The sequence below is a fragment of the Opisthocomus hoazin genome, chromosome 6 (assembly GCF_030867145.1).
Source record: "Opisthocomus hoazin isolate bOpiHoa1 chromosome 6, bOpiHoa1.hap1, whole genome shotgun sequence".
NCBI classification, from domain to species: Eukaryota; Metazoa; Chordata; class Aves; order Opisthocomiformes; family Opisthocomidae; genus Opisthocomus; species Opisthocomus hoazin.
The window spans coordinates 19816615-19843121 of NC_134419.1; the positions used below are offsets into that span (position 1 = coordinate 19816615).

General features: G+C 40.5%; 1 protein-coding gene and 1 long non-coding RNA gene across 4 annotated transcripts in view; both read left to right on the forward strand.

Annotated features, from left to right (window-relative positions):
* Nucleotides 1-13044, forward strand: part of LOC142361802 (uncharacterized) — a 16558-nt gene extending 3514 nt beyond the window's left edge. The window contains exon 4 of the long non-coding RNA XR_012764416.1: nt 10233-13044. This is a non-coding gene — a long non-coding RNA (uncharacterized LOC142361802). The remainder of the gene's footprint in view (nt 1-10232) is intronic.
* Nucleotides 13045-14499: 1455 nt separating this feature from the next.
* The window catches only part of MTF2 (metal response element binding transcription factor 2), a 30132-nt gene continuing 18124 nt past the window's right edge, over nt 14500-26507 (forward strand). For 2 of the 3 annotated variants that reach the window (XR_012764415.1, XM_075424921.1), the window contains exons 1-3: nt 14500-14708; nt 25484-25682; nt 25830-25911. Coding sequence is in view for 1 of the 3 variants with exons in the window: in XM_075424921.1 (XP_075281036.1) it covers nt 14704-14708; nt 25484-25682; nt 25830-25911 (286 nt within the window). In the remaining 2 variants the exon portion in view is untranslated. Of the gene's footprint in view, nt 14709-14854; nt 15054-25483; nt 25683-25829; nt 25912-26507 lie in introns of those variants that run through there. The other variant, XM_075424922.1, reaches the window with a different exon arrangement.

The following is a 26507-nucleotide window of genomic DNA, read 5'->3' on the forward strand; positions in this document are numbered from 1 at the left end:
CAAGGTGCTTGCTCAGAGTTCTCTCTGGGATTCTTTTTTTTTACACAGACCCTACTTCCTTAGGCTTGTCTCTGTGGAAGAGAATGAAGATCTGGGGACACATCCAACCTTTAGACTTAAGCTTTCCCTTGTGTTCCCTTCAGAGTGAAATTCTGCTTCCTTCCCCTCCTACAAATTTCTGTGAACTCTGATTTAATCAATGTGTTAACTTTAATTTTATCCTAATAGATTATTTCCTATCGCATTCCAATTCTTAAAAATGCTAATGCTTCTAGTGCATGAATAAGTGGAGCCATCTCTTACCCAGAAAACAGACAAAGCCTGTTAAGGATTGACTTGAAGCTTAACTTGTTACAAACAAATCATTAATCTATTTGAGGAAACAGATTCTTCTAGCCAGCAGGTTTCATTTCTAAGGCTGTATTGGTATGGTTACTTTAATCTTGCATAAATTCACCCTGCTGCAGAAGCAGATGGTGTCATCTTCTTCTCTTGCTCCTGCGATTGGTGCCTACCTTCTCCCTTGGGTTTGGCACAACCATTTCTGTTGTCGTATAAAGAAATAGATGAATGATCCAAACTAAAAACTAATTTTAATTCTTTTTTTCCTCTGAGTTATATTAGAGGCAGTCCAGTTTCATCAGTAGCTTAGATTTATGCCACAGCAAAGTAGTTGTTTGTAACCACTAAAACTTTTATCTTATTTAAACATATCTATATCAAAAAGCATGTTTTAATACAGTCAGATAAATGACATAAATGTATGTGAAAGTTCTAGCTCTTGACTGAGATTAAATACAACTCTTGTTAAACATTCAGAGATGCTGATTAATTTGGGGTACAAGTCTTTGCTTTGAGACACACAGTGTCTACTGCCTTTTCTGGTATATTGTTTAACATTGTGTAAAATATTACAGTTAATAGGTCTTAATAACATAACATAACATAACATAACATAACATAACATAACATAACATAACATAACATAACATAACATAACATAACATAACATACATGTTTAGAGTAAATAAGTCTCCAGAAATTCAGAATAGAAAGCTTCATATATTTAAGTCCTTTATATGTTAGAGGGCTGAGGAAGCTCCAAAAATACTCTGCTCAGAAGAAAAGATTTTAAGTTAGTCACTACCTCATTAATGGTCAATTGTAAGCAAATGCTAAACAACAGTTCACATTTGTGTTCTCACTGTTTCAGGGTTTACAAATATAGCACAGTTCAGATTCAGTCAACCAATAAAATTGTACGTACTTTTCCTTTCAAGTCTATTTCCTCTATTAATTGCTGGAGTTAGGAGGTTTAAGAATTTTACTCAAGATAAATTGAAGTGATATGTTAAAATGCATGGTCAGAGTACACTTACTAGCATTAATCTACTTCTGGTTTGGAAATAATTTTGTCATTTTCAGACAACTTATTTTTGCCTAATGATTTTTAAAATGTACCCAGCTTTCAACATGGTTATTTTGCTTAATTATACAGGCTGTTTCCTTTGTCGAATTAGTGGCAAAATAAAGTTATAATCTACTGTGAACTTCTGTTGACACTACTTGAAGTTAAATACTTGCTTGTTCTGTTTGTCTTACCCTCCTGGTAGTCATCTGTTAAAAAAACCCAAACATTTTTATAATCTGAATGTTAGAGTCTTAATTCCTATTTATGGACTTTTGCATAAAGATAAATAGTCTAGCTGGCATTTTCTTATGCACTACTGCCATTTCCCAAAACTTCTTACCCAGAGTTAGCACTTCCACCTTCCTCCTTACTTTATGAGGTAGCTCTCAGAAACATGCAAGTTCTAGGTCACGCTCTTTCAAAAATCCTCCTTAGGTTCTAAATACTGCATTCCAGTACTGAAGCTAGTAGACACTGACATAAGAAGGTCAATGACGAGAAGGAGATGTCAGCAGAATTCAATTCAGAAAGAAGATGTTCATTTTTAACTCTGAAGGAAATTGAGTATTGGAACAAATTACCTAGCAGGGTAGTACATTTTTCAACACGTGGTGTACTTACTTAAGAGCTCTGGCTTAAGTGCAATGAGGAAAACAGCTGCAATTGTTTAATGCATTGCTACCCCCAGCTGTCCTGCCATCCCCTCTGCCAGAGGACATTTCCAAAACGGAACTGTTTCAGTTCACAGCCTAGCATATTTGCTTTAATTGCCTGTGAATGTCAGTTCACGCTAAAATGCTAGACTGTGAACCTCAGCTAGTGAGGTACAGATATGCCCTGCCTTCTACCTGCTATGGTATGGAGGAGAAAAATGGAACTACAGGTAACAGAGCTGCTACGTGAAGCCCTTTCCTCTCTTGTCCTCTACTCTTACACCTACTCCTATGCTGTTCTCTCTCTTCTGCCGTGCAACTGTTTGTGTAGCTCAGTGGTGAACTGTTTATTAAAAAATAAAAATAACCCAGAAAAAGAAAAAAGCCACATCAGTTCTCCCGTTTGATTCTGCATGCCGCTCAAAAGGCTGTCATACTCAGAAATGCAGGAATAGCTTGGCATTTGGAAGAAGCAGCAGAAACAGGAACTGCTTAAAATGGGATAGGAATAAAAGCTCTTAAAATCTGCCCTAAAACTGATGTTTCCTTAAAATTTATACTCCATCACAGTGATTTGTTGGGCAGAGTGAATGAATCATTGTGTTATGTAGGAATTTGAACTGAACTAATTGTTCTTTCAGGCCTTAAATCATATATAAGGAAATCTGCTTCAGTTTGCAGGCGTTAATGAAGCTGAGAATCTGGCCCTGTATGCAAGAATTAATACAATGTGCTGGCATGCCTTGTCAAACAGTCTTTGTGATATTGGCAAAAATTACTCAAAACATAACACTTTGTCTTACTTGTTTTGCTACATGCAAAATCTCTATATGTGAAATGCAGAAATTTTGCACTGAATTATTAGAGGATTCTGACAGCACCCTGGAAAAGCAGTGACTATTAGCAGAAATCTTCAGGATATAAATATTTCCTTTTAGGAAACCTCTAATTGTAAGGATTACAAATATGTTAGGTCTAAATAATTTTTAATATTATCTTATTAAAGTTGGTAATTCTGAGGTCATTTGTTATACATAAACGTTCTTTAAAAAATTATCACCCCTTATGAAAGAAGCAGCAATGTATTGCTTAAATTCCAAGCTGTTAACTAATTATATGTACACTTGATCTACTTAAGTATTCACCATTATTTTTTCAAGATAAAACAGTTTTCACTTCCTTTTAAATAAACAACAAAACAAATAGCCAGACAGTCAAGTATATTCCTGGCACAGAGCAGATGCCTTTTTCAGTCCCTAGAGCAGGCAGTCTATTGATTGTATATTAATTAATTCCTGTAGCCTACTTTATAGAAAGTACTGTGGGATTTTTGATATAAAATATTCCAGTAGACATAAGGTATTAATTCAATTATTTTAAATTTGTCAACATCTAAATTTCTACAGTAGTTAGCAGCAATACCCACTAAAAACATAATTACTCTAATAAAGTAAAACTATTTTATACTTAGGATGATTTTATCAAAAGGAAAAATGCTGTTTTAAGCATAGTACTGCATTCACAGACAAATTTTCTTACATCACTAAAAATACCTAGGCAGAATAAATTCAGTAGTCTAAAATACATTCTTTGCGTTCTACTCTATGTAATAGTACATATTTCTGAACAACAGATGGTTTTGATCCACCTATACAAAAATAAATTAATGACAACACAATAACTACGAAGTTACAGCATTTCTAGAGGTGTTTTTGTCCCTAATTGAATGACAAAAGGCAATCTGGAGCAGTAACAGTTTAAAACTCTTTAAATAAATTATCAAACTTATGCTAATATAGTATACAGTATTACATTTATCTATATGTATACAGTATATATTTATCTATATGCTTTATTTAACTTTGGGGAGATAAGTATTACTGCAGTCATAGACTGACTACATCATATCAATATACTATAAAAGTATCTTGTCAAATGAGGCTTATGTGTGGTTCCTCCAAGTCTCTGCAAGCCTGGCTCTGCGCAGCGCTGCAGCTGTCACCGACCAGTTCTGCACCGTGCTTTTTCAGCAACACTGAAGTTCACCACAGACGTTATTTTTACCCTGCCCCCTCCCAGCTCATTTTATTTCTGCATCACAGTCATCCCTGCTCCCACTCCCCACCCCCACCCCAATCCAGAGAATACTGTTTTGAGACAGTTTTATAACCTACACCATCAATATTATTCAATTATTTTTAATTAGAGGTTATTTTTAACCCAGGTTGTTTCTGTGATGAAATTCACAGCGCAGCTGGACAAACAGTTTTGCACTAAGGGTGTGGGGAGAGTGCCTGACAAGGAGGCTGTGGTGGGAACTTCTTCAACCAGCCGGCTGCTAAAGAAAATGTATAGTGGAACTGCAACTAAAGTAATTTTGTTATCTGATGATACAGTAAGAACATAGGCCTCAAAGATGTATTTTAAGATTGCTCTGTATGAAACTACATCAGAAATCATGCTATTTGATTCCTTGTGTTTCATTTAAATGAAACCAAGGCTGCATTTTATATATAGTTCAATCTATTAAAAATATCTATTATTTGTCTAAATGTATAAACGATAAACTACTGCAGTTAATTAAAGTATTTATTAGCTCAGAAGAAACACATTGAAAATATATCTTTTGTCATAAACTGCATACATTCAGTGCTATTATGGTGAACAGTGCAACTGTTGTGCATGCTTTGAGTTCTCATTGTACGTAGACTCAGAGCCCTCTTTCCAGAGCATTTAAATGACACCACCAGCTTGCCAGGACAGAAGTTGTAGCAGATAAAGCATTTTCTTTCAATCGAGCAGGCAATCAGACCCTTTCTGGATCTTTTGTATTACAAAGTAACTGCACAAAAGGAGATTTAATTCACAAACCCGCATTTCCAACACACAAAACCAATTTGGGCTTGGGATTTGGGAGTACATCTGCAAAAATATCAGTAGCGGGTGAGGTAAACTGAATGGTTTTCTGAAGACATAGACAGTCTTTGTTAGATTTTTACACCTCTAATAAGGGTTAACTGGTAGCTGGTCAATGCAGTTATGTTTGACACAGCTAGTGCCATTTCTCAGAAAATATTTCAGATGACTACAGATATTTATTTTCTATTTTGTCTAGATACGTACTAAATAACTTGTTATAGTTCAGGTCAACTGTGATGTCAGATTTGCAGAGTTTTCAGTCCTTGTGACTGCCTCTATGTACACAAACAAATAGGCTTACTGTGTGCTGACATCCAAGCTGACCTCCTTTTACCCATATTTTATCCCAGCTTCCTGTTCGCATCCTGCAACTGTCCACACAAAAAACCTTTCTGCACAGTATTGTTTGAACCTGGGCTCATTTATACAACTAAGGACGTAGGCTTATGTCCAGTTTTACTTCAAGTCAAACTCTAACCGCAGCTATTGTTTCCGCGTGTCAGAAATTGATGGTTACAATTTGTTTTAAAATTAGAACAAAGGGGAAACCACACAACTTTTCCATTTCTTTTTTTTTTTCCCTCTTTCTTCCCAGCTATCATGTATGATTCAAGGTGGATTCTAAATAAAAGAAAATTACTTATTCAACCAGTGACTAATTAATCCTAAATTTGCTGTTTCTGTTTAAAAATATTTTTAAATAAAACCTGGATTTACAGGTCTAGCAACTAAGGATGCCCATTTCACCACAGGCTGTCCACTGGTAATTCAATCACACCAGTAATCTGATACAGCATTATATCTTTACTAGTATGATAGCACTGTCACATATGTTTTATATCCTAGAACCTGCAGTAAATTAAACAGTCCTTGGAAGCCATCACTGCTTGACCTCTTGGTCTGTTTGCTGAATTCCAGGCAGGGCAAAAGACAATCAGTCCTACTTTTAGCAACCACCTGCATGCTAGCACAGTGTCTTGTTAACACTTGCCTGCATTTCCTCCAGTCCTCGGCGAGGACAGCTCTAGAATCGTTCCTGCCTGAGAAATCTGAGACAGACAGTAAAGGTCCTGGGAGAGGCAAACTGACAATCAATAGTTGTAATTTGAAGGAGAATTAAACTATAGCAAAGTGGCTTCTGAATTAGATGACCCGCATGCAGACTTAGTATGCTTTCCCTTTTGTGCATTGTCCTTGTACGTTTAATTTGTCACAGCTTTTTAGGGTGTTTTCACGTAGGCAAGCCCTTTGAATTTGGTCTTTGTCACCCTGAAGTTGTCTTCACATCTGCTTATGGCAGGTCTGGATATTCCCCTTTGCATTCCTCATGGGCAGGAGGATGGACTTTGATTTGCTGTAATGGAACACAGCAAAGCTATCAAGACCCCTATATGGCCACCACTGCTGCCCAGGTTGGGAAAGCATGTGGTCCTCCATTCCAGTTTGGCTGAGGCCATCACACAGTGCTTTTCAGTATCAGTGAATTCACAGGGCTAGCATGTCTACCTGGCAGTCCTACTTGGCATGCTTCTGCTTTCCTGACTCAAGCCGCATCTCACTTGTCCTGCAATCAGAAATATTTCAGTTGCCACTTCATGAGCTGCCCATGACCATGGAACATACATTTGGCCATCTGAAAGAGAGATGGCAGTCCATGGGGTCAAACTAAAGGTCAGATTATGTTTCCCTGTTGGCTTGTTGTAGACGTTTCATGCTATGGCTGGAACAGAGGAAGAAATAAGCCTTTTCTCTTTGCGTTTCCATTTTCTAAAACAAGTATTTTTATCGCCTCTTCTTCTACCTTGGTTCTGTACTCCCTCCTCAATGTATACATACTGTCAGCTCCTTGACTCATGAAGTTGCTGCTAGCTGATCTGGCTGAAAACAAACACATTTTTGTATGTACATATAGGTGTTTTGTATGTATAGATGCATAAAAGTAATGTTTTTTCAGCTGCAGCCGTTCACTGACCTGCCACGTCTGTGTGGCTCCTGGCATAGGGGACAGCCACCATGGCAGATGACGTCGGCAGCCCTCTGCGCAGGAGTGAGTGCAACCTCACATGGCAGCAGCTGCCTGACAAGTTTGGCTGGGTCAGGAAACTGTACCCCCAGCTACAAGTGCAGAGAAGAGCTGGACTAGCAGCCCCTCGCTGGGGCTTGCCTCCCCACCCCTCCTTCAGCCAGGCCTCCCCTGCCTCCATGAGGAGCAGGCTCAGGGGACTGAACCAGCAGAAAACGATTTAGCACTGTTGTGGGGTTAGTTTATACTACTTGTGCGATGAAGCAGGTCACTGTAACGTCAGAGGAGTGCCTAGGTGGGCTCAAGGGGAGCCCCAGCAGCATGCTGGGAGGGAAGCAGCAGGACCACCAGCCCTTTGCTCACATTAGCTGCTTTGCAAAATTCATACTTCCACCCGTCTGCAAAACCTAGGGCAGGGGACCGCTCAGCCGCCTTTGCGCATGTGCCACGTTCCCCCACTTCTCCCAAACCCATCTTTAAGTTTAGCTATCTGGTAACTACATCCATGCTAGGACAGCTTCAGATTGTACTATTTTAACTACATTAATCCAGTAGAAATATAGCTCTTCTGTGTTGATAAGACCATTTTTTAATTGATACATTATAAGAATTTCAGTAGCTTACTGAGGCACAATCTGGCTTACAGTATGCTTTTGCAGCCTGATGAAGTTGCAAGTGAACATACTGTTGCTTTGGTTTTACTTCGATATTTAACTAATTTTTTTAACTCATCACAAAAGCACATAGCACAAAAAAAAAAAAAAAAATTGTCCTGGCAGCCCCAGATTTTAGGGACAGAATCAGGACTGTATAAGTAGGGATGTCAGTGCTGGTGTGAAGGATGTCAAAATAGACAACAAATGACTGATGTAATAAGAATTTTTTTAGCTGAGTGCAGATAAGCAATACTGTGTTAGAACAGAATCTGGGCTTTCAAGCTGTGATAACATGGCATCAATGTGGGAACATTAAAATATATGTCAGACATAGCTATTACATCTTAGCCTGCACAATGATACTCGGATTGCACCTTTTACTTAAGCATGTCAAAGTTAACAAATTTAACAGTATTGCTGTTTTGTAAGCAGTGGAAAAATGAAGTATGGAATTGATGACTTGGGTAGTGTGTTGGCCTGGGACCATTTAACGGTTCTTTCTATGCAGCCCTCTTGGACTGGCAGCAGCTATGCCAAGGGCTACTGCCTCATCTTCAGCCCCTGCAGCTGAATTTGCCAGCCTGCAAACAGCTCTAAGTGTTAGCAGGATCCTGTCACGCTGCATTGTTCAAAAGTATTTTGTCTCCATCTTCATCAGATAAAGAGATGCTATTAGATAAAAAAAAAAAAGAAGAAGAAAATAAGAGACGTGGGGGACTTTCCATCTGAGTGGGACTTGACAGGTCTGCTGAAAGCTTGTGAGAAGGCCCACACTGCATTCCAGGTGGTGGGAGAGCAGAAGGAATGCAGTACTAATTCTCCCTCTGGCCAGACTGATGTCCAGAACAGATTTTTCACCACAGATGAAACAGCAATATTCTGCCATGTAACCGTGTCCTGAGGGGCCATTAAACTTTTTTTTACTTCAGTTTAGAGTTAAGAGGTAAGTCTGGTCTGTACTGTTACAAAATTTAACCACACATGACCTGGAAATTCTGCTCTAGCAAACATTTTTACAGTACACAAAGGAGCATAGATGCTGACAGAAAAAACCTTGCCATAAAACTGTATGATGCCAGCATCTTCAAGAAGTTATGATACAAGCCATTACCATGTAAAGTATTTGAGACTGCAATTAGTTTTGCAAATCTGCAGAACAGAGCTGAAGTGAATGAATAAAATGCCTGTTTAGACTTTAACTCTGAAATGCTGACTATGCATTTTAACTTTTGTCACTAGAGCTTCAGTAACTGCTTTCAGATCTGTGCTTGGAGAGTAAGGGAAGGAATGCATCACACCGATGCATGACTGAATTCTCAGGGAGTTTGGGAGCCAGAACCTCTTTCTGATCCAGGACATTAACCAAAATTTCAACTCTTGGCAGCTGTTTGTTTTCTGACAGAAGGTGATTATATGACCATGGCAGCAGAATGACAGTGCAGAGAGAGTAGTAAACCTCTCTTAAATTCCAACCCTGAGTAATGAGGTCATATTTTTATACACCAGTCTCACAAGAAAAAGACAGGAAGAAAGATTACGCAGGACTATGCTTGCATACCTTCACAAAATTCCCACTAGCTAGAACAGTAATAAGCTACAGTTCTCTCACAGCTATTTTCTGGAGCTAAAATAATGCTACATAGGCTCATAAGTCTTCAATACAATAGAAAAGACAGCATTACCAGTGAGAACACGGTAACTCATACATAAGCACCCTCAGCAAGGCCAAACCTAGTCAAGCACTTTTTTTTTCTCCTTTGGGCCTCACTCGCTGTCTTTAGGTACAAAAAGGCATTAGTATAACTAAGACAGATGTGAGACACATACTGTCTCACAATAAAAGCCTTTCCCACTCTTTGGCTGGCATACTCAAAGATGTTGTAAACAATGTAGAAGCACTATGTCTCAAGCTCTTACTATTTCAGTCTTGAATATTTCAGTCTACTACAAGGTTTATTTTTTCCACTTTTATACATACGTGAATTGAGGGATTGCTTCTTGTTCAGCCACTTCCAGCAAACAGAGATTTCAGCCATGGCAGCGTATGAACTGCATATTAGGAATAACTAAGGTTTTATATTAGAACTATGTGAACATTTAATAGCTGGTAAGTGCTTTGAACTGTGAACTGTAGAGCACCTGAAGAACTATCTATCCACCTACCAAAGACCACTCAGTCATACAAACCCCTGACTTATGTTTTACAAGTAATTTGAGAAAGGTTACACATCTGGAATAAAATTTTAAGTGAATAAAGTATTAAGGACTTTTAAAGTTGTAGCTTGTTTGACATTTTTTCAAGAATCTGAAGTGTCTGTTATTAGATGCAGAGCTAACAGCCATAGGTGGTTTTGGGGGTTTTCTAAGAGTCTTTGGAGCTTTGAGTAACAGCACCAGACAACGATTTAAAGAACAGAGTTAGATTGCTAAATGTTACTTTTTAGAAGGTAAACAACCTTCTAATGGTTTTCAACTTTAAATGTGGTTTAGTTCAAAGGCTAATAAAGATTGTGACACAAATATCATATACTAACCCACACAATATTTGCTGTTTAATTCATGTGTTGCAGAAGCGCAAAAGCAATTGCAGAAGCAATTTATATCCTGAAGATATTCACAATAAGATGATGGAGTACAGGACAGATTTTTTCAGGATTTCCTGAACCCTGAGAAGATAAAAAAGATGGGAATGGCAAAGTGCTTACACTAGAAAAAAAGTGTTCCTGTGTGAAGACCAATATCACGGTACCTTACAGTCAGAAATATTAATTTATTTTCCTCTGTATTGCTGATATATAAGGATGAAAAAGTATTCATATTCTTGTCTATCTGGAAAATAATTAAAGATGTCTATTTTTAAATGTTTTCAGTGGTATTTTTAGATCTTTAGTATAAAGATAGAATAAGTACTGTAATTTTATGATACAAATTGTTAGCTAGTTGTAAGACAATACAAAATTCTTTGTATCTTCTAACATCACTTGCCTATTTTTCTATTTTGAAATTGATGATTCTGTTCTGAGTTGAGCCACAATAAATGCAGCATATGTGCATGGTCTCACTAATTATTATGTTTATGCAAAAATAGATGTACCATATTTATCTTGATTTAAGATAGGAAGATTCTAGGTGAGCTTCCTTGCTGCCCCCCATGCTTAAACAATGCAGAGAAAACGGCCTGAGATCTAATTTTCCCTCCTTACTGAATTGTGGTCATGACAACCATCTGTACAAGGATAAGCTTTACAGTATTGTCTGGTTCAAGGGTATCATTTGGACGTTATGTTTTGTGATACCATAAGCTAATGAAAAAGAATACCGTGCAGCAGTTGGTGCTTTCATCTACATATACTGCTGACTTATACTTTTGCTTTTTGTGTGTTTTGGTTTGCTTGTTTAATACTTATGAGGCCATTGTGGCAAGGAAAGTATATAAACATAACACCAATCTTTAAAAAATATGTTAATGTTTGAGAGAAGAGCCATTGCCTAAGGGAAATACCACTGTTTCTGACTCTTCAAATTTATCCATCTCTACTGGCTACCAGGGAATTTATATTTTGAATATGAAATTTAATTTTTCTCTGCTATGCCAGCAAGGCAAGATACGATTTTAAAAAGTCACGACTTTGCTTTTGCATGTCTTTATAGCAAGAGCTTGCCTAACATTATGTGGACAAAAATAAAGAAGCAAAGACAGTGCCAGGTTGTTATTCTTTAGCTCCTTTCTGAAATACAGCTGTTTATGACACTACATGGAATAAAGCTGAACATATATATTATTAAGCAGAATCTGATAGATAATCAAAGACTATTTTTTTCCTGAAGATTCTACACAAAAAAATCCTTTACTGACACTGGAGAGAAAGTAATTTAATTTGGCTTTGGTCACCCTGTGCCTCAAAGTACACATGCAATGTGTCTGGAATGGAAAACACAACAGGAGAGACTGATTAAACTGTATGTTCAAATACTTTTGAGGTATTAGCAGAAGACAAAAAAGAAAGTAAGGCGGGAAAGTTCATTCTAAAGTCATGACATAGAGTCTTGCCATATGTTAACACAAGAAACAACTGGTTGTGTTACTACTAGCACTGAACAGAAAGCAGAGATTCTAGCTTGCTCTGAATCAGATTAGTCATACATGTCTCATATGATAGCAAAGGGAATCGTGGAAAGAGTGTTTAAACTAGGTTTTTTAATATTGCTGTTGATTTCTTTGCCTCATATAAGCCAGTGATTAACAAGGACCCTCCTGCTGCTGCAAATACAGAATTGCTGATTTGAGCATTTTAACTTGAAAAACATTTGTAAAGGATCATTTGCACATTTCCAGTAAGATCCCCGACCCTGTAATAATCTGGTCAGGTTGGGCAAAGGAACAATGCAAGTGACTTTTCCAGTGCAGATTTCTCTTCCTGGAGTACAGCTTGTTGAACTTTCATCACCTGTGTCTATGTATACTTCAGCCATTTGATTTACTTGGTCTAGCAGATGGATTGGACGGGTGAGAGTCACACGGTCACTGCTCTAGAAAGGGGCTTCCTGCCAGATGGAGATTCAGTGACTTCCTAAACTGATTAAAAAATGATGTTATAGTATGAGTTACTAAATTAAGGTGGTGGGGGACAAGGTGTCTATGTTGGAGGTATATGGCTTGGATTTTTTCTAGCTATCAGTAACAGCTGGCCTTAAAGTACACAGAGTTTAAAATGGCTTTATTTGGTTTATTTGGCTGTAAGTTCAGATTGTACTTCTTGGATACTATGGTTGAAAGATATTATGTGGAATCCCGGTTGTAGTAAAATATAGATATGGTCTGGTGTTTGTAGTAATAAAGCTAATGGTAACAAGCTTTGGGAGGTACATTCTGGTGTAAGTAGTGCAATCCCTGTAACAGCAAACTAATCAGTTTATCAAATCCTAATTATTCTTGTAGAACGCAGGGATTCCCAGTTTCTTTCCATGCTGCCCTCAGATGCTATTCCAGCAGCAACTCCTAGATTTGTGACAGGTGGTGCTTTATGGATAGGACGGGGCCATGCAGCTCATCAACTCTGCGCTGGGTTATGCAAACTGCTTTTGGGAACAATATTCTAAGGACACGAAGGGTAGAGCTAGCATGTGTATTGCTGGTCAGCAGCTTTTATGTTGGGTTTGTGGGTTTTTTTGGTGCTGCTGGTTAAAAAAAAAATTACGTTACAGAGATGTGATTCTACTTTCAGAAGTTTTAAGTCACTTCAAAGACACAGCACATGGCTGGTTAAGACCCTCCATGTATGACACTAAAAAAAGTTGTGAGGGAGTAAAATATTGATGTATAATCGTGTTTATTCTGTTGCTGACTAGAAAGCTTGCTTTTAACTTAGATAAACACTTGTTCCAACACCACTGTTGTGATTAAAAACTTGTATGCAGGTATATGTCAGACTAAGTGTAATTTTTTTTTCCTCCTGCTGGTGACCCGTTGCCTTTAGCACCAGTGAACAGTACCTGCCTGCTATTCACAGTACATTAAAATCTGTCAAGGGCAGACAGGGGCCTCTGTGTTGTGCATATCTGGTTTTAGCAGCAGACCATCACAATTACTGAGCAGTGTCTAGGTAGCACATCCAGGGAAGAACTATTCCCTAAAACTTTCATTTAAAACAACTGTGAACAAGAGATTTCGATCATAAATACTGCTTTATTCTGATGTAACTAGGAGTTGGCCAGACTAAGCTGTACTCCAGTGCCCTGCCTAGGTTTCCTGCCCTGTGCCCATTCCCGGGATAGCAAACTGGTCCAGCGTCTTACTTTCAGTGGCTTATCCTGGGAGGGAAGGTGGCTTTGAGAGCTTGGCAGCATAAGCAGGACAGAGCCAGGAACTGGAAGTTCAGCCTCCAGCCCACCGATCCCAGCTGTCCCCCATGTGTTACACCAGTCTGCGGATCTGACCCAGTGTTGCATTTCAGCATTGCACAGAGGCCTAAGCAGCGCAGAGTAACTGCCCGTCGGGGCTTGGGCAAGCTTTGTAACCTATCTTACCGCTGCATTGCGCAACTGCTGCTTTTAGTCATGGGCACTACGGGGACTGGTCCCATACTACAGCCTAAGAAACTATTCACAAAACCAAGCTGTTCTCAATGACAGCAAGCCAAAAGCCTGTTTTGCTTAGCTAACACAGCTGCTGCTGAAAAACTGAGGCTCAGCTCATCCCCTCAAAAGGCAGCACCCCTACCACTGTCACCACAGAGCCGCACCCTGTTCAGCCCGCTGCCCCCTGCCCTCGGCACCAACGAGCAGGCCGCGGCAGCCTCCAGTAGCTGGGCCGGACGCAGGCCAGGCCTGGCCTGGCCTGGCCTCGCCAGCCACCTGGGCACCAAGCCGAGCTCCCCTTAGCCCTCCCTGGATCATTCCATATGCCAGGGCCGACCCCCACCGACGCGCGGAGCTGCGCCACAGCCCCGGGCCCAGGCGGGGCACCCGCGGGGCTGGCGGGCGGAGGACGCTGCGGGGCGGGCTGCGCTGCCCAGGCCGGGGCCACGCCGCCTCCCCGCAGGTGCGGCAGCCAACAATAGGCAGCTCCACCACAGCAGCGCGCACGGCTCGCACTGCCGCAAAGAGTCCCGGGCGGCGGGCAGGAACCCCTCCTTCGGCAAGCACGCCTAAAGTAGTCCCTCTTTGTTCACCAGCGGCGAAGACTCGGCTTCACCTGTGTCCTTCCGCCGAGGCGCTCGTCCGCCCCGCCCCCTGGCCCAGGAGCTGCCTGTCGGCGCAGGCGGGGCCCGCCGGGGCGGGGCCGAGGCCCTTTGTGCTCCCAGAATGCACCAGCCTCTCCTCCGCGGGAAACAAAAATGGCGAGGGGCTACGGTGGAGCCGGGCTGGCTGTGAAGCGGGTCTGACCCCTCCCCCGCCGACTTTCCTCCGCTGCGCCGCGGGGTCCGCGCTCGGGGGGGGTCCCGCTGCGCGCCGAGGGCCCGCCGCACCGGGGCGCCGGGGGAGGCTCCTGAGCTCGCTGATTTCCCTGTATGAGGCGGTTGGCACCACTGGAGAGACCGAATGAGGTGAGGGGTGGGGGGGCGGGCCGCGTCGGGGGGGTGGAGGGAGGGAGGGAGGGAGGAAGGGAGGGGCGGGCGGCCGGGCCCTGCGCGGGGAGGGGGGGTGGCGGTCGCGCCCCGCAGCCTGGGCCGCCGGTGCCGCGTCCCCCCCCCGCGCCAGCCACCGGGGAGGGGGTGCGAGGGGCCCCGCTTGGCGCGGGGGGGCTGGAGGCCTTTGCGGGAGGGAGAGGGAGCTCCCTACGAGGCGGACGCTGGCCAGCGAGTGAGGGGTCAGCGGTGCTCGTCGGTGGCCAAAACAAAGGGAGCGGAGGCCGTGGACCGCCTGCCGGGGTCCGTGGAGGTGCCGCAGCGGTGAGGCTGGGATCGGGCTTGCGCTGGCTCTAGGTTTTGCGTCCTCGTCTGAGGAGATTGTCCGAGCAGGCCGCCTCTGCTCGACTGCGCGGAGAGCAGCACAAAAGAGGTGGTGGTGTTCGCTGGTAACTTTGTTTTTGGTTTCTTTTTTTGTTTGCAATGCCTCCCCTCTTGGTCTCTGTCAAGCTGGACAGAGTGCTTAAAAGCTTACATTTTTAGTCCGCTAAAATATGGTTAACTGTTGCTGGCTGAAAGGATGTGCAGTAACGCATTTTCTTTTCTTTAGTATTTTTGAATTCCGTAGGAAAAACGGGTGGATACTTTTGTTAGTCAAAGAGAACAGTATGGTGCTGTGTTGGATGCTCTGGACACTGATATTAGTGTTGAAATACTAGGGGTTACCTTCCACCCATGAGATATCTGAGTGTTGTTTAAACGAGAGGGCCTGCGTAACTAAATGAAAGGGCCTGCCAGGAAAGCAGTGTAGCATGGTGCTTGTTTCTTGAATTTCTGATAGTTAGGCCCTTCTCATGACTTTAAAGACCAAATATAGTAATGGATAATAGCATGATTTTCTCCTGACTTAGTGTAAGGGAAAGTGATCAATGCTTTATATGTAAACTGTCAAAAGCATGGGATAATAGAAAACAGTTTTCATGGTGTTTTGGGGTGTGTTTTTTTTGGTCTGTAATCAGGTTGGTAGAAGTTAACAAGTTAATGTTTGTCCCTTTATTGAGAGCTCGAATTATGATTGATTTGAAAGTATTTGAGGTTAAAAGAAGAAAAAAAAAGCTTAATTCATATCGTATTAGAATACAGCTTAATAGGTTCATAGCTCGTTAGTGTAAGGAGAATAAGAGAAAACAAAGACTGAGAATATGAAAGAAGGTGCATAATAAAGTAGTGAAAGTGAGAAGGATCTTTGCAAGGAGCTATAAGCTGGTGAAACGTGGATCTGTATTGAGAGCATAATGTAGTAATGTTTTCCACAGTTAACTCTGATTTTTTTTCAGATATAATGTGTGGCTTCTCAGCAACTTGTCTTTTCTACTCTGGGAGGAATTTTAAATCAGATGTTGCCTTAATATGGTCATTACCAGTTGTTGAGGGGGGGTGTGTGTATATATATATTTTAATAGATGAAAGACATATGCACTGGTGGGTAGTATAAAGTCTGGCCTTGGAGACAGTTGTGTTAGTCCTTCCCTGCATTAGGAGATCAGGTAAAGTGTATGACGAGCAGCTGTAATAAATAAGTTGCAGTTCATTTGCTAGTAGAGAGTGGACTCTCTATTCTCTGGAGATAGATGTGAATGAATATGGTACCAGAGGCACCTAAAATTGCTTTAAAGCATGTTTTGTGCTCCTCATGCTAATTGTGGAAACACATATGACTAGAAGCCAACGTGAATCTTCTCTTAGTTTGTGAATTGACAGTACTCTGTGTGTGACTGACCTCTGAGCTTGCTGCGGAGTTGGTTTCACCTTCTTTACAGGCCTTCCTTGCAGGAAATGGAGGAGAAGTGTGTCTTTGAGTAGAGCACACCAGGAAAAGAATGGTAAAACCAGAGGTACTGCAGGAGGGCCCTTGGGCGGGGTGATACATGTTACTGAAAGCACTGAAACTAGTTGGATTTACACATTGAACAATATAGATTTCAAGCTGATGGCTGCTTCCCGGAAGGTAGAATCTCTGTGGAGTGAAATAGAAGCTTAATTTTCTTTGAGGGGAGGACAGCTAATGAAGAGAGCATTCATGATGAGTCTGGACATATTTCATGTACTGAATATCTTGGAGGATAATAATACTTTAAGTTTTAGATCAACTTATTTTAATTTCTTTCTGTGGAATGCTTATGAAGGCTGCTGTTCTTGTAGACTAGCCTTAAAGAGGGTAATTTATGTTCAAGGAGTTTTGATCACCTCTGAAATCCTTTTTCTTCCCCCCCACCCCCAGTGCAAGTCAGCATATTGTCCGTTATCATGCTTGGGTGCATGCTCGAACTATACTCCTTTAGGTATGTTGCTGGGTGTCCTGTATTTGGGTACTGTAGAAACACAGAAGCCAGTTACGGTGTTCAAGGAGGTTCTAAGTATACAATGAAGGGAAGATCTGATCTGAAAAGGGTGTTTTGTGACTTGATGCTATTGTTCTCTCCCTCTTTTCTTTGTGTACAAACACATTATCAGTCCCAAATAAATGGGTCTTATCGTACAGGACTGCCCTACCCGATTTCCCTACATATGAAATATGTAGGGAAATATGTTATTCTGTAATGATAGTTTAAAAACTAATACTTTCACTTTGCATATAAAATAGAATTAAAACACTTCTAGTTATTTAGTATTTCTTGAGGGAGAATGTGAGCAAGTGAAACCAGAATTGTAAATGATTGTAGTATTATGGGCATGAGAATGCACTTACCCTGGTGGCAACCTTTTTTTAGTAGTATGAATCAATCTTATCAAGGACAATTGTACTTCACGGGGTCAAAAGATGACTTAGGTTAGAATGGATCTCAGGGTTGTCTAGTCCTGCTCAGTGTGGCATCAGCCTCAGCCATGAGGCCATGAGCACTTGCCCTGTGAGATCAGAGAGATTCTGATGGGCTTGGGGGGAAAACGTTGGTCCCCTGTCCCCTCCGTGAGGACAATTCAGCAGTGGAACGGGGGCCCAGGGTGGTTGCGTGACGTCCATCACTGGAGGCTTTCAAGGGCTGACTGGATAAAGCCACCTGGTCTGGCCTCATGGCTGAGGCTGATGCCACACTGAGCAGGACTAGACAACCCTGAGATCTATTCTAACCAGAATTATTCTATTATCCTGAACAACTGTAAAAATTGAAAAGAATTTTTAGAATGTATTCCTTATACCCCAACCATTACTCTTTGCTTTTCTAGACTGAGGGATGGCTAGGTTAGAGTCCCTTTATCCTTCTGCACGGTTGGTGATGTGGCTTAGGCTTTTGATTGTACCAGAATACAAAATACTGTAAAGATAAGGAGATCAAAGTGTATCTTGTAGATGTTTTGTGACAGCGGTGCATTGGAAGCTCAGTATTTGTTTGGCTGTGTGAAGTAGTGTAAAAGGGTAAGAGTATAATCTAGATTTGTGGTGGATCCTGTCCTCGAAAGAAATTTGTGGCAATTTACTAATGTAAAATAGCCTGTTCATATGTAACTGGAACAGTGACTTGCAACAAAGTTGCTATTATGAAAAGTAAAGTGAACTTTTTGGGTTTTGAATTGGACTGATCCCAGGTTTGGGCATGGGTTAGAGTGGAGGAAGTATCCTGTGAAGTCTGTCTTCTTGGCCCAGCAGAATCTCTTTATTTGGGGAAGAGAGGTGGTTGATACAGTGAACAGATAATGTTTGGTATGAGATCTCAGATGGCAGAGAAGATGCAAGGAAGATGGGAAGAAACATGTGGCTGGATTCCAGCATTTCTCAGCTGCTAACAGAGGTACTGGATCCTGGTTGTGGGTTAGCAGCTGTGTTGGAAGTGTGGCTTCAGCTTGGTTATGCAGTGCTGGGTAAACCAGCTAAGATTATGGCTGTCAAAAGATTAATTTCCTTTTTTCTGCTGCCTTTTGACTGTGAGTGCTTGCTGCTTACCTGGGTTGTCTAATCACCAGACTTTTCTGCGAGGTGCTTTAATTTGTTTAAAATATCAGAAAATAATCCATATTAAGGGAAAGAAAACTGAATAGAAAGCTTATGGAGAAGTCAGCTTGTTATTCCAGAGCTGGTGGGAAGGGAGCAAGATGCTGTATTGGATAAGCAATGTGTGAAACTGCCCTTAGTTTTGTGTGTTCTGGGCCCTGGCTGGACCTCCACCCCCTATCCCTGTGAGATGTTAACTGTCCTGTTTTAAGAAGTGCGGAACAGACTGCTGGTACTTTACAACCCTTCTTCGTAGTTCATTTTTCTTTAAAGCTTAATAAAAGTGTAATTTGTAACTTCAGATACAACAATAGTGATTAATCAGTGGTAACATCACACTTTCACAACTTAAACTGATTATCTCTAGTTATCAGAAGTTCTTTCACTAGACCTTCCTCTCCTGTGTGTTATCACATTTTCAGGTTTTGAGATAGGTGTAGGATCTATGTGAGCTGTCTTAGTAGGATGCTCTCTGTGTGTGTGTGATTTCTAGTCTGAATTCCCTTCTGCTAAATCTGCTGGACTCTCTAAACTCATCTTCCCTTTGGTGTGATTTGTATTTACTGGGAATAGATGAATTATCTGTAGGTCCTACTTTTGAGTTGTCTCAGTGGATTAATATTTTTTTCTTAATATGCTTTGTGCACTTACTTGTTAAAATTTAGTATCTTTAAATTGGCTTCCAAAAACTATCTGTAGTTGTAGGGTAGCTATCATCTGTAACTGCTGCAGTATTTGTGAATCACACAGCCCTTCTGGAAGAAACTTCCTGAAATTGCATGGGTTGTCAATGGAACTGTCTATAGTTCAGTCATGAAGTCTAGCAGTGCCAGTTGAGGGAGTGTGTGTCCCAAGTTGCTTGTTTGCATTTGTTCTGTTGTGCTGACAAACCATTCTGTGAAACAAATCGTTGAACTGAGGTGATTGAAGAAAATAACTCTGTCAATGGAGTTTTTCTTAACAGGAGTTGTTTCACAGCAGTTGTTACAACTGAAGGAGTATAGGAGTATGAATGACCTTAACCTGGCAGTGCTGCTGAGGAAGAAGACACTCGGAAACAAGAGGGAGAGTCCTCAACCTGTTTAATTCTCCAGCTTCTTCCCATAATTTTACAGCTTCTTCCTTCTGTAGGATTGCTGTGGAGATACAGGAGTTAGAGGCACCAAATGAACACTGACATTTTCTAACCTCTCTTAAAAAGGTTAGAAAGAGTTACAAACAAGTAATAACTGACAGAATTCTAATTTTGATAAATACAGTGCTATGCATAGTATGTTGTCATGGTTCACAAATCAGACTGATTTAATTAGCATACCTTCAGAGGGAGTTTGCTGTTCCTGTTGGCAAAGAATGACAGCATCTCCTGCTGCTGCAGCATATTATCAACTAATTTATTAAGTAGAGAAGTAGAAGGTCTTCTGCCTGTCTTCCTTGAGAATATCTAGAACCGAAGGTGAAAAATGAATGAGCATTTTCAGTACTTCATGAGATCAACTTCTCAAGGAATGGTGAAAGTGCCCTTCTATTTTGAAGCATATTTCAACATGCAGACACGTTTTACTGACTTCCTCCACTAATTTCTAGAAGATTGTATGAATGCTAAAGTACTTTCTTTGCATTTTAAGTGCTTGAGAAAGAATACAGCCACAACATACTCCTATTGAGTAAAGGATGTAAAACCAAGGTAGGTTGGACATGCTGTGTGACAGTGTAGCTTAATTGTGCAAGTTAAATGAGATAAAGTGTATTTTTATATTGGATAAGTGTTTCTGAAAAACTTAAGACATGTGTTGGATATTTTGCAATGAGAAGTTCTTGGAGAGAAGTTTTTAAGATGGTGGGGAAATTGTTACTTAAAGGTTACTGATTTTGTTGGTAACTATAAATGGTACGGTAGGAAGGTGCTATGGAGCTAGATTTAGGAAAGACTTGAAAGCAAGTTTCTGGAAAATGTGGAACCTTTAAATTGGTTTCAAAATGGGCAAGCAAAAAGTTAACCTCAGTTTGCATTGTCACTTAACTTCCAACAGAAATGTTATTTTAGTTGTTGGTGTGACTTTTTGGTACTCCACTACAGTTGAGAGAGCTGTGGCAAGACAGATGAGAAAGTTATTAACATTTTAGGCATGTAGTTTTATGCTGGTCTGCACTGAATTTCTTGTGATTTTTTTTTTTTTCCCTGTGCAGTGTTTCCAGAAGGTGTCTCTGAAGTACCTACTTTAAGTAACTTATGGCTTGCTAGTTAAAGTCAACTTGTTAAAATGGTAGCTCTTCCCACTTAATCTCCATCAAAAACATCGAGAGAGTGTTTCCCTGAAGAGGAACTTCTTATCCATGTGGAAAGCAACTGTTAAGCTAGCTCCAAGTGTCAGCGTATTGTGATAACTAACCCTATTTTCAGTCTCTCTGTTAGATAAACCATAAACTGCCACAGCAGGAGCTACTTCATGAGCTGTTTAGTCCCCACTTCAGCAGTGCTGTCTCCCACAAAGAGAGCATCGTGGACAATGGAGAACTGTCTGCTTTATTGGCTCAGACCTTTACTGTGTGTCAAGATCCTTCCGTGTCTAAAGTAGCTGTTAAATGAGTCTACACACTGACTTATACAAGTGCGTTGTGCCAGAAAATGATGCACAATACATTTTTGTTATAATTTGAATGGAGTTACGGGACAAAATTCTGTACTTAAAGAGAATGTCATATGCTTCTGAAGAATTTTAAAATATAAAACTCATAAAAAGTTAAGGATTTTTAAAATGGAAATATGTACGAGATTAATAAATGAATTGTGTCTTATTGCTTAATCTGTATGAGATCTTTCACAGCTTTTTTTTCAAGTACCTAAGAGCCAACATTCCTACCTCTTAGCTGCTTTCTCTCGTCTATTACATCGGATAAAGAGCTGGAAAGAAAATCTTTGAACCTCTAGAAGAGACTAGTCTTGTCAAAACACTTGTTAAACTGTTGCAAGGTGCACTAGTGAATTTGCTTTAGGTGCTTTGAACTACACACAGCAACTTATTGACCCATTTAATATGCTAAATCAAGTTCATAAATGTAATTTGAAGTGTCTGAATACATTAATACTTTGTAATGATGAGTCCTTTCCAAGAAAACAATTATTGACTGAGACTAGGCCACAACCATTTGCAGACTGTTTCTATCAAGCCTTGCCTTGCCATTCACATTGCTTGCGTTGTGCTAAGTTGGACATAAGTGTAGTCAGAAAGGCTTGGGGAACTGATGGAGGTAAAACCCTTTTTGCCTATTGACTGGCTGACTTCAGACACATTTGTTTCTGAGCCTGTTTGGTACTTGGGTGTGTAAATGGTTGTAAGATACAAAGGAGAGAGTAGAATGTGGCTGCAACAAGTGTTAAGGACTGGAGCCCTGCTACAGTGACCCTTGCAAAAATTTAAGCTACTGTACAAGATCAGGGGCAAAATCTTGTGGTGATGTGCAAAAGGTGGCAAGTTTAAATAAAGAAATATTCTAAGGTATGAGGTTATTCAGAATAATGTAGAAAGTATAGAAGGACTTAAAGCTACTGGATAAAGTAGTGGCAAATGAAATCTGATGCAAACAGAAGTAATACACTCTGCGAAGAGAAACAATCTTCGGGGAACAGTTAGAATGCAAACCTGTAGTTTCTAATAATTCTTTGAAATTTTTGACTCAATATCTGATTGCGGTGTGTGTGGGGGAAAGGCTACAAATGTTATTAGTTGGAAAGGAGGAAAGAATAAAATGGCCTGGGCTGCTATGCTATTACCCTGTTATTGTAAACTTATTTTGAATGCTGAATGTGTCATGTCTTATTTATCAGAGATTAGAGTAGAACTGGGGAAAAGCAGTGATAACTCTAAACAGCAGAATTGGTAGGATTCTTTATCAGGGAAATATGGCTGGGTGCATCTAAATATTGTTACTGGGGCATGAATGGAGAAGATGGAAAATGGCTGTTCAGTTCTCTGATCCAGTGATGAAGGGTATCAAATTAAGTGACAAGGTACCAGCTGTGAAACAAGCCCAAAGAGGTGCTGCAGAAGAACTTACAGAAGAAAATTCTATTAAGGACAGAAAAACCCCAGCAAACATTACTACTTCAGATCTTTGGATCCACAGCCTGTAAGAATCACAGAATGGTAGGAGTTGGGAGGGACCTCTGTGGATCATTTAGTCCAACCCCCCTGCTGAAGCAGGGTCACCTACAGCAGACTGCAGAGGACTGTGTGCAGGCTGATCTTGAATATCTCCAGAGAAGGAGAATCCATAACCCCTCTTGGCAGCCTGCTCCAGTGCTCTGTCACCATTAAAGAAGTTCTTCCTCAAGTTTGGCTAGAACTTCCTATGCTTCAGTTTGTGCCCATTACCCCTTGTCCTGTCACTGGGCACCAGTGGAAAGAGTCTGGTCCCGTCCTGTTGACACCTACCCTTAAGATATTTATAGGCATTTATAAGGTCTCCTCTCAGCCTTCTCTTCTTCAGGCTAAACAACCACAGCTCCCTCAGCCTTTCCTCGTAGGAGAGATGTTCCAGTTCCCTAATCATCTTTACAGCCCTCCTCTGGATGGTCTCCAGTAGTTCCTTATCTTTCTTGAACTGGGGAGCCCGGAACTGGATGCAGTACTCCAGATGGGGCCTCACTAGGGCAGAGTAGAGGGGGAGTAGAACCTCCCTCGACCTGCTGGCCACACTCTTCTTAATGCACCCCAGGATCCCATTGGCCTTCTTGGCAGCCAGGGCACACTGCTGGCTCGTGGTCAGCCTTGTCATCCACCAGCACTCCCAGGTCCCTCTCCACAGAGCTGCTCTCCAGCAGGTCCGCCCCAAACCTGTACTGATGCATGGGGTTGTTCCTCCCCAGGTGCAGGACCCTGCACTTGCCCTTGTTGAACTTCATCAGGTTCCTCTCTGCCCAACTCTCCAGCCTGTCCAGGTCACGTTGAATGGCAGCACAGCCTGCTGGTGTATCCATCACTCCTCCTCCCAGTTTGTGTCATCAGCAAACATGCTGAGGGTGCACTGTAACTCTTCATCCAGATCATTGATGAATAAGTTGAACAAGACTGGGGCGAGTACTGACCCCTGCCAAGAGGGCACCTAGAAAATATTTGGGAGAGAAGTGCTATTCTAAGTTTTTTCTGTTCCTCTGGTCTTCCCTAGTCAGCTGTCTGAATTTTTTTGTATTTGGGATCAGGCAGGATTTAAGCTGGTGACCCAGTTGTGCAGGAGGGTGCCAGAGTTACTGGGCTAGATGGAACACTAGTCTGGCCCATTGTGGCTGCTCTTACTTGCTTCTTGTTTACACTTACGCTGATTATAAATATGCTTAAAATGGATGTCAGGTTTTCTTGTGTCTAGCCTTCTTGGTTTAAAGTGTTTAGTACAAAAAATAATTGTTGTTTGCTCTCTATAATACTAACTTTTGCATTTTTGCATGTTTTGTTGTTTTAAGCCATTATAATTCCAGTTTTATTTTCATACTGAACTTAAATGGGAGACTTTTTAGGGAGAAGAGATTCCCTTCTCTGAAACTTCAGAATAACATCTCTGACATCTGAGTAGTAATTCTCATCAAACTATATAGGACACTGATTCATTTACTGGTTTTGTTGGGCTTTGTGATTAATTCAAATGTTTCTGGTGCTGATAACGTACCCAAGGTATCTTGAGTGAGGTGAAACTTTGCTCTTTCAGTTGACTATCCTGTTTAACTCCCTGATCTGTTCTTGTGTTTGCGTTTTGTTATACATACTTGTAGTTTCTGAAGAGAAAATACATTTGGATATAGGAATGGTAACTTTGTTTTACAGTCTCAAATTCTGCCTATTACTTACAAAGGTTCTTCCTTGTGCATTGTCTGGTCCTATTGTATAATTTTCTGCATGTTACTCCTTTACTTGGAATATAGTGATTGATAGCTATTCTGACATAAAAGCATATTCATACATATATTTTATATGTAAATAGTCTATATATTGTGGTATTGTATGAGGAGAAAATGATTATTCATTTAAGTAGTTTGTAGTTTGGAGTTTCGTGTGTGAAGAAAAGTTGCAAGATCCTTTGTTTTTCCTTCCTTATTCTTTTCCTCTCTTAACAGAGAAAAACTTGTTTTACATTAGAAATTTAACATGTAGAAATTCCTCCTGTTCTGGAAGCCTCTACAGCTATGCTTAGTGGCAAAGCATGATGCTGTGTTGGAGATACCTGAGTTAGTATAGTGTTCAACCTGGTTTCTTTCTTTTTTTCCTCCCTATGTTTTTTGGATTAATCTGAGTAACTAACTGCTGAGTACCATGTTAATTGTCAACTCGTACTCTCCCTACCAAAGTAATGTAGTTACAAATGGCTTAAGACCTATTTAGCTTCTTTGGAATTTTAGAAAAGAGTCAGTGATTCAAGTGACTAATATTTTGCTTAAGTAATCCTGTATTGAATATTTTTGATGCGTCTGGCGACTGTATGAAGACTCTGAGTTGAAAAGTTTGTATCTCCCCATCCTCATTTACATTAGTTGATTTTGTAGAAGATTTGTCTTTATGTAAACTTGTCTCTCTCAATTTTGTAGACTCTTACTAGTAGCAGAGGCACTGCTACTAAAGGTGCGTAAAGTCTGAAAACATGACCAGGTTTTTATCTGCCTGAAGTTCTGGAGTTAGCTAAGTGAGTTCTAGATGTGAATCATATTAATATTTAAAATGTATGGTTTCTTACTTTAACCTAATTCTGAGTACCTTTTCTCTTGCTTCCCTTTCTTTAGAGACTCTACAGCGGTGGGTAATTCACTGGTCCATAAGCGGTCTCCTGTACGTCGAAGCCACAAGACCTCAGCATCTCTGACCAAGCTGTCGTTACATGATGGACAGAAAGCCAAAAAGCCAGTGTGTAAATTTGAAGAAGGTCAGGATGTCCTAGCTAGATGGTCAGATGGCTTGTTTTATCTTGGAACTATCAAAAAGGTACACAATTTTTTAACTTTATTGGAGTACTACAGTATCATGTGTTGGTTAAATATTGCAATATTATTGTCTCACTTACTTAGTATTAAATATATTCTTCTGTTTAGACCTTTTACTCATTGCTTTTACTGTATTTGTGTTTTTCAGATAAACAAACTGAAACAGAACTGCTTCATTATATTTGAAGACAGTTCCAAATCCTGGGTTCTCTGGAAGGACATACAAACAGGCAAGAACTTCAGTGAAGTAGTCGTTGTTTGGTATTTTATTTGTTTAGATTATTATATCTGTTAAATTATTATATTCTCATTATCCTAAAGAGTGATATAGTTTAATGTGACCCAGGATCATGAATTAGGCAAACTTAAAAAAAAAAAAAAATTCAAACAACTCTTTATCGTTGCAGTTCCTTTTTTGTTTTGGTTTGGTTTTTTGTTTGCACATAACTATGTGCAGGGAGGGGAGAACACTTCTAAAAATAATCACATATGAGTTTATTTGGATGGGGATAGATGCTCTGTCTTAACAGAAAACTCCAGACCCTAATTTACACTGAGTTTATGTCCTCGTATTTTCAGTTGAAACAACATGATGTGGAAAGAAACCAAACACTGAAAAATCCTAGGTTTGAGTGGGGTTTTCACATTTGAAAGTAACACCATAACTGTTGCACATAAGAAACTATTACAGATTTGGGAATATTCATGTGATATAAAGAAATGTGCAATTATCAAGTGAGACATCTATTGTATATTAGCTTTTATTTTTTTCAGATATTGGGAGAGTAGCTAGTATTTTGATAATCTAGTGCTAATGAACCATGGA